The sequence below is a fragment of the Dasypus novemcinctus genome, chromosome 4, assembly GCF_030445035.2.
Source record: "Dasypus novemcinctus isolate mDasNov1 chromosome 4, mDasNov1.1.hap2, whole genome shotgun sequence".
Classification (NCBI taxonomy): Eukaryota; Metazoa; Chordata; class Mammalia; order Cingulata; family Dasypodidae; genus Dasypus; species Dasypus novemcinctus.
The window spans coordinates 106,183,948-106,200,270 of record NC_080676.1 but is presented as its reverse complement, the minus strand read 5'-3'; the positions used below and the strand labels follow the sequence as shown (position 1 = coordinate 106,200,270).

The following is a 16,323-nucleotide window of genomic DNA, read 5'->3' as shown; positions in this document are numbered from 1 at the left end:
TGTTTCCTCCACTTGTATTTTCTGGATGAGTTTAAGCATATTGGTGTACATCTTTCATGGTGATGCCTGCTTTGTTTTAGATTGACGGGTTAATTTTTATGGGGGAGATGGAAAGAATTGTTTTGCTTTCAGTTGTAGATACCCTTTTTTGGGAGGGATGGGGGTTGTCCATCATCAAAATTTCATAAACTGTCCTTGGATTGTTCAATTGTGAGGAGAGTAGGTGTTGGCTACCACTCTTCTGATTTTGGGGGCATAACCAAATAGTCCAAAGATATAAGTATCAGAGATATATATTTAATTGTGTAATGCTAATTAAGCCTAAAATAAAAGGGGTAGAAGGATCATATGTAGGAAAATTATAAATGAGTATAACTCTGTTATATTGGGGAGATAGTTGTCATATATTTTAAAGTAAGGCCCACAGACAGGGTACTGATACTAAGGGATTGTGTGCCCTGCCTGCAGTACCTGGATGAAAAGATCTCTCAGGAGCACCTGGGGTTTTGTTCACAGTGTTGCTTAGTGAGATCTGCCTGAGACATGCATAAGTGTAACCTCTGGTTTGAACTTCAGACTCATTTTCAAATTGCTTAGTCATAAAAATTCTGTTGTATTCCATGTTTCCTCCTTTTAGTCAAGAGATTTTCCTAGTGTTTTACTGGTTGGTGCTAGATATTAATCCTTAATTGCCAAGGAGACTCATCCATGTGAGTCATGTCCCATTCTGTGGAGAGTTTTCTCATTTATTTGCTGAGTTTAGCTTACATGAAGGCCTGACTTGAGTGACAAGGAAGTTTTCAGGATGTGACTCTTAGACAATAATTATTATTAGGTTAAGTTTCCATTTTATAAGATTAAGTTTATTATTATTTGTTGCATGCATTAATATTGACTGCTTGACATAGGGGTCTGTCACTGACAATGAACTCAAGAGATTCTTGCCCTTCTCTTTGAGATTGTAGTAGAACTCCCTAAAATGGGAGTTTAATGTTTTGTTGTTTATTGTGTGGCTCTCCAACAACTGAAATAACACCCTATGACCAGATGAACACATTCGTATTACACAGAAGCATGACCTAGGGGAACTCTTTCCCACACATCCCAGCATCACTGCCACCTTACACCAGTGAATTTCCCCTGCTATATGTGTCAGAAGAACATTCCCACAATCGTATTTTCAAGCACAGGCATACAAATCATCTGAGCCCACCTACTCCTTTTTCAAGTCCACTGCCATTTTGATGGATAGTCCAACCTACTTCACCAACCCTGCTTATCCTCACACTCCTGCATTATTGACCCCACTAACATCCCTGCATGACCATCACCCAATCCACTCCCAAACTAGCACCTTCCACCTTATCATAGGTTCTGTCCAGATTGAAAATCAACTGACCACTTTCTAATTCCTGTCTGTCTCTTGTTAAACTATCTTTCAGACTTTATGTCTGTGAGTCTGCTCAATATACTTAGGTCATGTCAGTGAGGACATACAACATTTTCTTTTAGTGACTGACCTACTTCACTCAATATAATTTCTTTGGGATTCATCCATGTTGTCACATGTGTCAAAACTTCCTTCCTTCTTCCATGTGAGTAATATCCCATTCTATGTGTAAAATACATTTCACATATCCATTCATTTGCTGATGGACACTTGGGTTGCTTCCAAATTTTGACAATTGGGAATAATGGCAATATGCCTATATCTGTTCATTTCTCATCTTTCAGTTCTTCTGGATGTATACTTAGTAATGGGGTTGCTCGATTATATGGTAATTCTATAGTTAGCTACCAGAGGAATCACCAGACTGTCCTCCATAATGACTTCAACATCCTATATTTCCACCAGCAGTGGATGAGTATTACCCTTCCTACACATTCTCTCTAACATTCGTAGTTTGCAGTTTTTTTCATAGCAACCAGTCTAATAAGAATACGGTAGTATCTCATTGTAGGACAATTTTCTGGACAAAGAATTCTTGACTGGCAGTTTTCATCTTTTCATATCCTAATTGTATCATATCAGTGTCTTCTCACCTCCATTGTTTCTTATAGACCCACACTAAGTCTTACTCAGTGTCCCTTGAATGTAATGGTTTCCTTCTCCCTTGCTGCTCTCACAATTTTGTATTTACCTTTGATGTTTTACTTATCTTGGAATAGGTCTATTCATATTCATATTTTTTCTGATGCAGGAAGGTTGCCCTTCTTGGACATGTAAGTTAATTTGCTTCATGAAAGGTGGGAAATTTTCAGCTATTTCCTTAAATGCTCCTTTTGCCACTTTTCCCTTCATTTCTCCTTCTGAATTCCCTTGACACATATGTTGTTGCATTTCATGTTATCATTCAGCTCCCTGAGCCTGTGCTCAATTTTTCCATTCTTTTCTCTCTTCAATTTCAGTTGTTTTGTCTTCTGTATCATTCTTCTATCATTTTGAGTCAGACGTTTTATGCCTCTAATCTGTTTTTGATCTCATCTATCATTTCTTTCATTCTTATTAGTCTATTAATTTTCTATTCAGGTTTTGAAATTCTTTGTGTTCACACAATGTCTTCCTATGTTCTTTATCTCTTCGGTCATATTGTTTTTCAATTCAATTTGATTTTGGAAATTTTGGTGCATCTTTTGATTTCTTTTCTCAAATACTGCATCTCTTCTGGTGTTTGATATATTATTTTCTTGGGCCATTTCTTCCATTTTCTTCTTATGGCTTGTAATTTTTTATTGATATCTAAGCATCTGATTAAGGATGTTGAGTTTACTCGATGCTTGATGTTCTCTCATCTGTACCATTTTACTGACACTTTACTGTGTGTTACTGATGTTCTTTGATTCTTGGATCAACCTGTTCTGGGACTTTAGGATTGTCCCTGTTAGTTTGACAAATCTGGGAGCTGGGCCAAGTAATGTGTTGCAGAACTGCTTCTCTGTTCAGTGCCTGGTAGGATGTGTTTTCTGCAACTTGGGCCAGATCAATGTGACAGAAGTTCCTGCCTGGAAGCTAAGAACCTAATAATACAAACTTTCTCAGAGGCAGTTCCCCAACCTTTGCTGGCAGGCACCTCCCTTTTCCTGGATAGGAAATTATCCTACTCCCCTCCACATCCTTAAAATGTAGTCCTGGTCAGTAGAGAGGGAAATTGAGAGGTCTAGATCTATTTCTTCCCTTGATAGCTCCCAAGGAAATAAATGGCATAACCTATACAGGCACAGAAAACCTTATGATACACAACAGATCAACAGAAAAGAGAAAAGAAAAGAAAAGAAAAAAGAAAAGAAAAGAAAAGAAAAGAAAAGAAAAGAAAAGAAAAGAAAAGAAAAGAAAAGAAAAGAAAAGAAAAGAAAAGAAAAGAAAAGAAAGAGAAAGAGAGTGAGGGAGAGAGAAAGGGGGCGGGGGGGGATAATATCAAATCCTCTGACTAAGTTCCTTCAGCTCTCTCTGTGGCTTGCCCAGCTCTCTTCTGCCATAAGAAGCTGTGCACAAGCCTGCTTTTGGGATCCCTGCTCAGCAGCAACCATCTTCCCCAGAGCCAACTGCATGGCTCTCCCTCCCCCAAGGCAAACTGGGCAGTTTTTCTGTCCTCCTGGGCCCTCTCTTATACTCCATTCTTCTCCTATGTGTCTGCCACATGATTCCTGCTTTCCCTGGTGCCCAGCCAGGACCCCTCCCTTTCCAGCCATTCTCTCCTCTTGGCCCTGTGGCTTCCTTTATGCCTGACAAGCCTGCCTACCTTCCTATGATTTTTATTGAAAGAGTGCAGCCTGCAGTTCCCTACTCTGCCATCTTGGATCTACTAGTTTTTATGTGGGACTTTTGGAATTTTCTATGTTAAATGTAATGTCATGTGTGGATTTAGATACTTTTTCTTCTTCCTTTTCATTAGTTCGAATGCCTTTCTTTCCCTACCTTATTGTTCTTCCTAGAACTCCAGTAAATATTACATTACTGTGGTTTAAGTGTGCAGTCTTACCTTGTTCCTCATCTTAGGAAGAAAGTTTTCTTTCACCTTTGAAGATGATATTATATGTGGGTATTCATAAATGGCTGTCATCATGTTGAGGAAGATTCCTTCCATTCCTAGTTTTCTGAGTGTATTGTTTTAAAATCAAGAAACAGTGTTAGATTTTTGTTAAATGCCTTTTGTGTATCAATTGAGATGCTCATGTGTTTTTTTTCCTTTTGATATGATGTGTTACATTAATTGATTTTCTTTTGTTAAACCACTATTGCACCCTGGAAAAATACCACTTGGTCATGGTATCTAATCCTTTTAATATGCTGTAGATTTGATGTACTAGTGTTTCTTGAAGGCTTTTTCATCTATACTCATAAAGGAAATGTGTTTGTAATTTTCTTTTATTGCATTGGCTTATGGCTTTGGAATCTGAATAATGCTGATTCATAGAATGAATTCGAAAGAATTCCCTTTTTTATTTATTGGAAGAGTTTATGAATAATTAATGTTAATTCTTTGAATGTTTGACATTATTCCCCAGGGACCCCATCTGAATTTTGTTAGGATGTTTCTGATTATTCATCAATCTCTCTTCTTGTCTGTTGAGGTCTATATCTTCTTGAGTCTGTTTAGATAAATTGCATGTTTCTAAGAATTTCCCATTTCATCTAGCTTTTCTGATGTGTTGATAAACAGTTAAAGTGGTCTCTTCTAATACATTTCATTTGTAAATGTTAAAAGCAATGTCTACTTTCATTTATGATTTTAGTGATTTTCATCATCTCTTCCCTTTATCAATCTAGTTAAAGTTCCATCAATTTTATTGATCATTTCCAAAAAGCAATTTTTGCTTTAAGTATTCTCTTGACTTCTATCTGTTGAGTCATTTATCTTCTCCCTAATATTTATTATTTTCTTCCCTCTGCTAACTTGTTTAGTTTGCCCTTCTTTTTCTTGTTCCTTAGGACATGAAATTATATTATTGATTTGAGATTCTTTTTTCTGAAGTAGGCTTTATGTTTATAAATATTCCTTAATTTCCTTGTAATTTAATCTTTGAGCCTTTGGTTGGTTGTTTAAGAACTAATTTTGGCATTTATCTTCATCTGTCAGCTGGTCAAAAGGGAAAATCCATGATCCCAGAAGTATGACCTGAGATTTCAGTACAATGAGGTGGATAGCATATGCATCTAGTCCACCTGCTTGCACAAGTTACTGTGTCCTCCAGGCCAGCTCATCCCTGATCCTGTATATGCCAATTTCATTTTAAAAAATGCATTGGACCTTGGCCTCTTGGAACTTATATTTTGTTAGTCTGACACATTCCAACTCATAAAGGACAGTTCAAATCCTATGGTCCCTTAATGTCCTATAACACTAAGGGATCATAGCACAAGACGTAGTTATGTTTTGCTTGTTTTATGCATTTCTGCTACAGAAACAAGGCATTGCCACAAAATTGTAGAGGTCTATATTGTGATTTTCCTATTGGGTACCACAGCTTGACCCACCAAGGTGCTTTTCATGTTCTTGAACTCACTCAAAACTGTCATGTTTATCCCATTTAGACTTAAGAATCTGTTTTTGGTGATATTTTTAAATATGCTAAAAATATTTTGTTATAAAAGTACACAAGTCTAAGAATTTCTGTATCATTGTGGTATACCAAAGTTCAAAATATTAAGGCATATAAAACCACATTTTTAAAAATGATGTTATTATCAATGTAATTGATGATCATTTTAGCAAGGCCAGAACTTGTTTTATATTATTATACATAAAATCAAATAAGAGCTATTTTAATACCATTTCTTTCATTTAATATTCTTTTCATTTTTATGTTTTATTATACCCACAATAATTTATTTTAGTGAGTCATCTAACAATTTATATGTAAAAATGTATAAATTTGGAATATATAACATGATATACTAATTGACATGGAAAACAAAAAAGTTTGGCAACTTTCATTGATGATGCAAGAAGAAAATGGTTAACAATGAAAAACTCAGAAGTTGATGAGATAACCTATGGAAAACACTAGAATGAATAACAAAAGGTGTGATGATAGTACTAATTATATCAAAATCAGCCTTAGGGAAAAGACAGAAACATAATCTAATAATAAAAACAGATGGGACAGTCATTAATATAGGAGCAGTGAGTGTTATCACTAGTATCACACAAGCCAGTGTTATCACTACAACTTTCAGTATTGGCAAACACTAATACTTGGTTAGGAAGATAATTAAAATATAAGCATTGGAGTTACATGGAGTTTGCTTGTGACTTTAGTGAGAGAACAAATTAATTGAAATGTTGTGGGGGGAAAAAATGGATGGAAAGAATCCAAGAGAAAAAATTCCAATTTAACTCCACATTCCCTCTTTTATATTATTTTCTTTATTTTTTAAATTGGAGACAATGAAGGTTTACTGAAATATCATGCACAAAATGCATAAAATGTTGAGTTTACATATACCACCCTACTATTATCATACTTTGTTAGTTTAGTATATATTTCCTATAATTTATGGAAAAAAATTTAAATAATTATACTGTTAACTGTAGTCAAATTTTACAACAAGGTTCTCTGTGTTATAGAGATTTTTAGGAGTTTTTAAAATTTTATCCTAGTAAACTATATATGATTTAAAATTCCCCTTTTAACCACATACACATACACAATTCAGTGCTGTTAATTATGCTTACAATGCTGTGCTACCATTACCATCATCCATTAGCACAACTTTACAGTAAACCTAAATGAAACTCTATACAGTTAAAGCATTAACTAGCCAATTCTATTCCCAGCATAGTTCTATATAGAATGTAACCTATATTCAAGATTCTGACTTATGAATTTACTTATTATAATTATATCCTATCAGATCTTACAACATTTGTCCTTTTCTGCTTGGCTTATTTCACTCAATAAGATGTCTTCAAGGTCCATCCATGCTGTTGCTAGTATCAGAACATCATTCTTTATACTACTGAAAAATATTTCATTGCATGTATATACCACTTTTTTTAATCCACTTTACCACCTGATGGCCACTTGTGAATAGTGCCACCATTAACGTGGTGTGTAAATATCAGTTCAAGTCCCTGCTTTCAATTCTTTTGGGTTTTGGAATTAGCAAATCATATGGTAACCTATACTTAACTTTCTGAGGAACTCTCAGTCTTATGCAGTTTGAGGCATTGGTTGAAGACACTTGTTGGAAACTGAGGCGTAGTGGTCTCACAAAGAGAAACCTGCCGTTTCCATGGCTACACTTTTAGCATAGGAATGCAGCAATTAAGCCTTTCAAGTCAACAGGATGGAGGTGTCAGGGCAGGGAGAATTACAAGCAAACACACTTTGTAGTATGAAAGGAATACTGAATCTTTGTACTCTGAGATAAATTCTCTAGTTTATGAGTATTGTTAATGTGTAGTTACACTGCTTGTTATCTCGATAGTTTGAGTATATATAATGCCAAATGTAGAAAATAAAATTGTCTGAGGAGTCATTACCCGCAGACCCCCTGATCCCAGCTCTCTCTTTTTCTCTTTGTTTCCTTCTCCCTTTTCTCTTTCTTTCATTCCCGATACCCTTTGGGTCCAAATCTCCAACAACGATGAAGAGGTTGTCTTTTCACTTTCATGATAAAGCTCTTTGATGCATAAAAGCTTTTAATTTTGATGAGATTCCACTTATCAATTTTTTTTGTTGTTGTTTGTGCTCTGGGTGTAAAGTCTAAGAAAGCATTGCCTAAAAAAATTTCCTGTAGATGCTTCCCTATATTTTTTCTAGTAGTTTTGTAGTGATAGCTCATATATTTAAGTATTCAGTCCATGTTGAGTTAATTAGTTAATATAGTGTGTGATAGGGGTAACTTTTCATTCTTTTACAAATGGATACCCAGATGTCCCAGTACCATTTGTTGAAGAGACTATTCTATTACAATTAGTTGACTTGACAGCCTTGCCAGAAATCCAAGCCATAGATGTGAGGCTCCATTTCTGAACTCTCAAATCAATTCCATTGGACTATATATCTATCCTTGTTTAAGTAACATATTGTTTTGACTACTGTTGCTTTCTAATAAGAATAAAGTTGAGAAGTGAGCTTCCTACAAGCTCAGTCTTCTTTTCCAAGATGGCTCTCTATTCCAAATAAATTTGATGATGGGCTTCACCTCCATTTGTGTAAAGTTGGAGGCTAACTTTTGTTTCAAATTGCATTGAATCTGCAAATCAGTGTAGATAAAATAGACATATTGACCATATTTAGCTTTCCAATCCATGAGCATGGAATGTACTCCCACTTATTTACATGTTTTTTAAAATTTCTTTCTGCAAAATTTTGATGTTTCCATGTGTAAATTCTTAACATCCTTGGTTAGATTTATTCCTAGATGTGTGATTTTTCTAGATGTTATTGTATATTGAAATTTGTTTCTTATTTCCTCCTTAGATATCTACTTAATAGTGTACAGAAACAATACTGATATTTGTATGTTAATATTCTACTTCACCATATTGCTAAACTTGTTTATTAGTTGTAAGAACATTGTAGTAGATTTTTGGGGGATTTCTATGTACAAATGCTTGTTATCTTCAAATAGTAAAATCTACTTCTTCCTATCCTTTCCAAGTTATTTGCATTTTATTTCTTTTTCTTGCCTAATTTTTCTGACTAGAACTTCCAGAACAAGTTAGAACAACAGTGGTGACTATGGGCATTCTTGTCCTGTGTCAGTTCTTAGAGGAATGCTTTCAGACTTTCAATATTGAGAATGTTATCAGTGAGATTTTCACATATACATTTATCATGCTAAGGAAATTTCTATTCTTATTTTTCCAAGTGTTGCTCATCAAGAAAGAGTGCTGGATTTTGTCAAGTACCTTTTCTATGTCAATTGTCACAATCACATCTTTTTTTTCTCTTCATTTTGTTAAGGTTGTGTATTACATTAATTCATTTTCTTCTATAGAACCACCCTTTCATTGCTAGGTTAACTCTCACTTGATCCCGTGCTATTGGATTAATTTTTTTTAGTATTTTGTTGATTATTTTTGCATCTATATTTATAAGAGCAATTGGTCTCAATATTCTTTTCTTTTAGTACCTCTTTCTGGCTTTGTTATTGGGTGATTATGGTCTCAGAATGAAAAATGTTTTTTTCCCTTTTCTTCAAATTTTTGATAGAGTTTGAGAAAGATTGGTATTAATTTATCTTGGAATGCTTGGCAGCATTTATCTGTGAAGCAATCTTTTTCTGTTTTATTATTATTATTATTATTATTTTGAGGAGGTTTTAAATAACTGATTCAATACCTGAACTTATAATTGGTATGTTGAGATCTTCTGTTTCTTCAAGAGTCAGTGTATATTGCTTATGTTTCTGAGAGTTTATCTATTTCATCTAGGTTATATAATTTTTTGCCTTGGGGCTCTTCAAATTATCCTCTGACGATCTTTATATTTCTGTGGGTTGCATAGTAATGTTTCCCCTCTTATTTAAAATTTTATTTATTTGCATTATCTCTCTCTTTTTTGGTCAATCTAGGTAAAGTTTTGTCAATTTTATTGTTCTCTTAAAGGCCCACATTTTTGTTTTATGAATGTTCTCTCTTTTATTCTCTATTTCACTGTACCTTGCTCTATTCTTTCTTAGAACATTCCTTCTGCTTACTTTGAACTTAAATTGCTGTTGCTTTTTTCTATTTTCTCCAAATGTATGGTGAGAACTTTGATTTTAGCTCATTCTCTCTTTTTATTGTAAGCATGTAGGGATGAAAATATCCCTTTCAGCACCGACTGTTCTGCATCTGATAAATTTTGATACGTTGTGTCATTTTCATTCATCTCAATAAAGGTGCCTATTTCCCTTGTAATTTCTTCCTTGAACCTTTCTTTATCTAAGAATATGGATTTAAGTTCCATATATTTATGGATATTCAAGTTGCCTACACATTATTGATTTACAACTTCATTCCATTGTGGTCAGGGAAGAAGTTGAGTAAAATTTCAATTTTTTAAAATTTATTGGGGTTTGTTTGTGAACAAATGTGGTCTATTCTGGATAATAATCTGTATGTATTTGAGAAGAATTTATATCCTCTGTTTCAGGTGAAATATTCTGTGTAGGTGTCTTAGGATTAGTTCATTTATCATATTATTCAATTCTCTGATTTCTTATTCATCTTCTATCTAGATGTTCTATCTATTTATTAGAGTGGTTTATTGAAGTTGCCAACTATTATTGTAGAGGTGTCTATTTCTCCCCTCAGGTTTGCAAGTGCTTGCCTTATGTATTTTGTGGCACCATCCTTTCTTTATTGTTATTAATGATTGTTATTTCTTCTTGGTGGATTGTCTCTTGTTTTACTATATAGTGTTCTCCCTTTACCATTTTAACAGGTTTTGACTTACAGATTATATTGCTTGATATTAATATAGTTACCCTATCCCTTTTTTGCTTATTAATTACATGGTATATTTTTCGCATCATTTCACTTTCAACCTCTTTGTGTCTTTGGATCTAAGATGAGTCTATTGTAAACATATAATTAAATCATGCTTTCTTTTATCCATTTTACCTATCTGAATCTTTTGATTGGGAAGCTTAATTTAGTACTCTTCAGTATTATTTTTCTAAAGGCAATACTTCACATCCTAGTCCAACTTCATCACACTCAGAAACACAAATTCCAAAGTATGGCCCATTGATGAGGCACTGAATTCCAGAGACATCTGCCATGACTGTAGAAACTGTGTGTCTCCATAGCCTTCAGGAGAACCAGTACCTGGGATGGCATTTACTTTGGCTGTCTCTGGGATTCTGCTGAAGTGTGAGTAAGCACAACCCCTCTGATGACCTCCTAACTCCTTTTTGAAGACTTTTAGCCATATAAACTCATTTATCTTTACCAGATTGAAGTTTTTCTCTTTCACTACCTTAAAAATATCATATCTACCTGTTTTTGATGTTTTCTTTTTTCTTCTTTTTCTTCCATTTAGCATTTGTGGAGTCCTTCTCCAAACTCTTTCATCTCTATAGCTCCATGGAAGTGGGATTTAAATTAAATGTTTCTGAGGGGAAACTTTTCCAGGAGATTTTTTTGCATTGCTGTGTTGATGATTTCACTTCCACACTCCCTTGAATTTACCTTTTAAGCACCCCCTTATATCGCAGACTTTGAAAATTTAGCCACTCTAGTTTACTATCCATGGTGGAATGAATCAAGAATCATGTACCTTCAAAAAAGACTTGTTCTTAATCTTAGTCCACATTGTTTTAAGTGTGGAAAAAAAACTTTTGAATATATTTTATGAGTTAAGGTGTGAGGGCACTTGTGACTACTTCTGTTCTGTTTGGAAACCTATTTGGTTTTGACCAAACTGAATTGGGAGGTAGTGGAAGACTTAATCAATATTATTAATGGCTTTTTAAATAGATAAAATTTGGATACACTCAGAAAAGTGAGAAGATGTAGAACCAAGTCATCCAAGATAGACAAAAAAAGGTGACTATATGAAAAACACAAAGATGGAAGTGAAGGAATCTAAACGTTTATGTTAAGACATCAAGGGGATGCTATGTTTGCAGGGGGAAAATTAGAATTTTGAGGTCCTTATACTGGGTTTTTAATATTTCAAAGACTATTAAGCCATTACATTCTTGTATTTAAGCAAACAAGTGTGTGACATTTTTCATTTTGACTGTAGAAATTATGGCACTGTCCATTTTCTTCACTGACTGTGTAATAATCATACACAAATTCTGAATAGGATTTTCTCTTTCCTTACTCATGCATTTCCCTCAGGAAACTCCCCTCCCAGTTGACTTTTACCTAGTAAAATACAATGTGTCTGAAGGATTTATTTAAAATGACTCCTCCTTTGAATTTTTATTTCATTTGCTTCCTGTTCAATTTGATCTTCCTTCTCTATAGTCAAAAACAATATGATTACATGTCTTTATACTGTTTATATCATATTTTATTGCACTTTTGCTGGAAATGTAAGTATCATTCTCCAAATTTAGAATTTGCACTTCTTGTCAGGAGTCATTTCTTATCCCTGACAACTTTACAGTCCCACATACATAACCCATGGCCATACAATGCCGTTTGTTATGTCCAAAGTCTTCTTTATTAAAATTCCTGTTATGCTTGAACTGAATTGATCTACTAAGTTCTACAGTTCTATATCACTTTGTTTTAGGAGTGCAAATGGTGCATGACATGAGTTCTGTTTAATGATATTTAATAAAGGCTTATAAACACATTTAGAGAAACATGCAAGTCAACACTGATGAAGTCACAACATATTATGAAAGCAAGTAAGTATGATATATGTGAAGAAGTGGGAAAGCCAAAATCAATTTCATCTAAAATATCTGAGGAAGTTCTCATGGAGGAGATCAGATATGTGATAAAAGATGAGAGGATTGGAAGGAAGGAGAGGGAGAAATGTTTATTAGGTGAGATAAGTATGAGGAATTTCACTGTGTGAATACTGAAGCAAGTGCCACATAAGACCAGTGAAATGATGTAACTAGATAAAAGTACTGATATGAAAACAAGCAAGCGAGTTAATAGGTAAGGAGCAGATAGATGCTGGAATATTCAAAATGCAAAATATGAAAAATGCATTTGGTTCAAAAGTAATAAGGTGCCATTAAGAATTCTTGAAGGAGAATTCTTGAATATCATTTTTGTTTAGTCATTCAACAAGTATTTATTGAGCAATGGTACTATTCAAGATGTTAACAATATAAGAATGGACAAAACATATAATAGTTCTTCCCTTATAGCCTATATGGCAATGGTTGTGCAAGGACCAGAGTGATGGGTTATAGATGCACCAAATTATAACTATACAAGTATATTGAGGAGTGATTTGTGATCTGAAATAAAAAATATGGAAAGAGACTGAAAGACCTCTGAATGAACAGGGGGAAAAGGAGTACAATCTCAGTAATTCATATAGGTATAATAAACATATGAATAATTTCAAACAGCTCTTAGAATTTGGGAACAGATTCACTCAGAATTAAGAAGTCACTGGACATAGTCTTTTTTCCACCATATCATAATTACCTTTTATCAACCATATTATTACAACTTCCTACAGGAAAGTGGTTAAAGCAGCCTGAGAGTTTTCTAAAACATTTTCAATATTATAAACAGAATGGTGAACAGGATTTTAAAAATTAGATATTATATTTCAGGATCAGCAATAACATAATAAAAGAAATTAGTAAAGGTCATTTCCTTTAACCTCAGTGCCTCACAAATCATTTTTAATCAATTCCCTATGGTATATATGTTTTAGTGACCAATTATTCTCACAGAAATAAAATGATGACATTGTAAGTAAATCCCTTTAGGATTTGATGGAAAACATATTTTTCCCTGTAAGGAACATAATAATTAACACTGACCTATTAGTAATCTCCTAACCATTTTTAATCTCAAATGTTTTTGAGAAAAAGGCTTATATTTTGAATTTCTATAAGTCATAATATCATAAGGCAAGTAATGAACTATAACAAAAACTTTATCTGTGAAATCTAGGTAAGAAAAGTATTCTGTTTATTATTGCATATAATAACATCCATGGATATTTATTTCTTTCAATTTTATATATTTTTCATGGTTAGATTTCAACTCCTTTATCTTTCTAGCTTTCCCCTAAGTTGAAACTGTGGAGAATAGGATGAGAAACAATAACTCATTTACTTCTCTGATATAAGGTACAGTTTCAAAACATACATTAAGGTCAGTATTATTGTGTTGTCTACCATTATCAAACATTCATTCTGGAGGGACATTCCATGAAAAATGTTTGCCTATGGGAAAAATTCTTATGCAGGAAAATTGCTTTATAAATATTTTAATGATAATTCAAATATTGACATAAAACTGTTTGGAAATGCTAAATGGAACCTAATTATCCTAGATTTCTATGCTAACCTCACATAAATTCATACAGTAAACCTTTACTACTGTAAGCACTCTTTGTAATAATCAAAATAGTCATACAAATTCTAACCACAAAGCTCTAGATCATAGAGCTGAACTTTAGAGGAAATAATCTATCATAGAAGTTATGCCTGCCTGTGTTTCAAACACAATGGAATACAATTAAACAAACTTCACTGACTGTGTAACAAAGAGAAATTTCAAGGGAAAATAAGATACTTTCTAAAGTAGAACCTTATTTATCCATACTGCCTATCTCAACAGAGATGGTGAAGATGAGGAGAGATAACTACTCCATTACAACTGAATTTATCCTCGCAGGATTTACAGATCAGCAAGAGCTGAAGCACCTTCTCTTTGTAGTATTCTTTACTATCTATCTGGTCACCATGCTGGGGAATCTTGGTCTGGTGGCATTGATTTATATGGACCAACGTCTTCACACACCAATGTACTTCTTCCTGGGCAACCTGGCTCTGATGGATTCCTGCTGTTCCTGTGCTATTACCCCCAAGATGTTAGAGAACTTCTTTTCGGAAGACAGAATGATTTCTCTCTATGAATGCATGGCACAATTTTATTTTCTCTGTCTTGCTGAAACCGCAGACTGCTTTCTTTTGGCTGCAATGGCCTATGACCGTTATGTGGCAATATGCAGCCCACTGCAGTACCACATCAGGATGTCCAAGAAACTCTGTATTCAGATGACCATAGGGGCATATATAGCTGGAAACCTGCATTCCATGATTCATGTGGGGTTACTTTTTAGATTAACATTCTGTGCATCTCATAAAATCAATCACTTTTATTGTGATGTGTTTCCATTGTACAGACTTTCTTGTGTTGATCCCTATATCAATGAACTGATGCTACCCATCTTGGCTGGTTCAATTCAAATCTTTACTAATATCACAGTCCTTATCTCTTATCTTTACATACTTTTTACAGTTTTCAATATGAAATCTAATGAGGGAAGAGGCAAAGCCCTATCAACTTGTGCGTCCCACTTTCTTTCAGTCTCAATATTCTATGGTTCCCTTCTTTATGGGTATGTTCAACCAAGTTCAGTTAAAGAAGAAGATGAAGATATACCTGTTGCAGTTTTTTATACAGTAGTAATTCCTTTGTTAAACCCTTTTATTTATAGTCTGAGAAATAAGGAAGTGATAAATTCTGTGAAAAGAATTATGAAAAATAAATCTCAGAACATTCTAAATTGAATATCAGTCATTGAGGCAAATGGCGTTTAATATAACATCAACTATTTTCTAATGCAAGGTATCTTGATAATATGTAAAAGACTATTCTGTATGCACATATTGTATCAGCAAAATATGATCAGTAAGTTGCATAAAGTATAATGGATAAATAAGTTCACAGATGAAGGTTTCTACTGAAATGTGTTTCAAAATCCAAACTAATAGAGTGCAACAGGTATGAACAATGGTTTTCTTTGAGGTTGCAAACTGTGCAGAGCATAATTAGTTACAATGTTCAACAAATTCAACAAATACAAACAATAGAAGATGGTATATGAATTTAATATTGTTGGAAATTATATGTAATACCTAATTTTAAAAATGTAGGGGCATTCCATATTCTTAAATATTACTCTCTTCTTAATGATCACCATTTATTAGATCTACACTTTGCTTTTAAATTTGATTTTCAAATTTTTTGGTTCTGGAGATTATGTTTGAACATGGATTCATGCATTTACATAAACTCAAATTAAGAACAAGTTCATCTTTTGTCTTGAAGTTATTTTTTCCTTTAAAGCTCTCTGATATAGAATAGCTTTAAACAAAGATGTACTCCTCTGTAGTTGAAAATGATGCTCCTTTTACAGAAATCCCTGTGAAATTGAATAATTTCCTGTAATTTTACTAGTTTTCCAAGACACATATTGGTACAATACCTGATTATATCAAATAAAATTTATGGTTTTTCCCCCGTGATAAAAGTACATGTCTTGTTGGCTTTTAAGAATACACTAACCAACAAAATTTCCTATGTAAATTATTTTTATATGATGTGAGAAGAAATAGGAAGATACTATATAAATATCTAAGCAAAAAATATTTATTGATCACTTAAAAGGGCAAAATCAAAGACAAATTAACTTACAGAAGACCTATACTGTGAAAGACTCTAAGCTGGTACTTTTATAGATATTGCCTACCATAGAGTTAAGACATTACATTTCATGGGTTTCCAGAGTAAAACTCACACAACAAAATATTTACTACTTAACAAAGTTCATGTTGCTCACCCATGGATAAGGCTGGGATTTGGATAAATATCACCTTTTCCTCCTAGCATTTTATAACTCCATTCATAATAGCTTATCGGAGTTAAGGTCAAAATAAGAGTA

General features: G+C 33.7%; 1 protein-coding gene across 1 annotated transcript; it reads left to right on the top strand.

Moving 5' to 3' along the window:
• The first annotated feature begins 14,224 nt into the window (after positions 1 to 14,224).
• Positions 14,225 to 15,169, top strand: LOC101423481 (olfactory receptor 5K1-like). Its single transcript, XM_004481089.2, has one exon. The coding sequence runs from the start codon at positions 14,225 to 14,227 to the stop codon at positions 15,167 to 15,169; it is 945 nt and encodes a 314-aa protein (XP_004481146.1).
• The last annotated feature ends 1,154 nt before the right edge of the window (positions 15,170 to 16,323 follow it).

Coding starts and splice junctions, on each gene's coding strand:
- LOC101423481 (XM_004481089.2), top strand. CDS start 14,225: ATGAGGAGAGATAACTACTCCATTACAACTGAATTTATCCTCGCAGGA.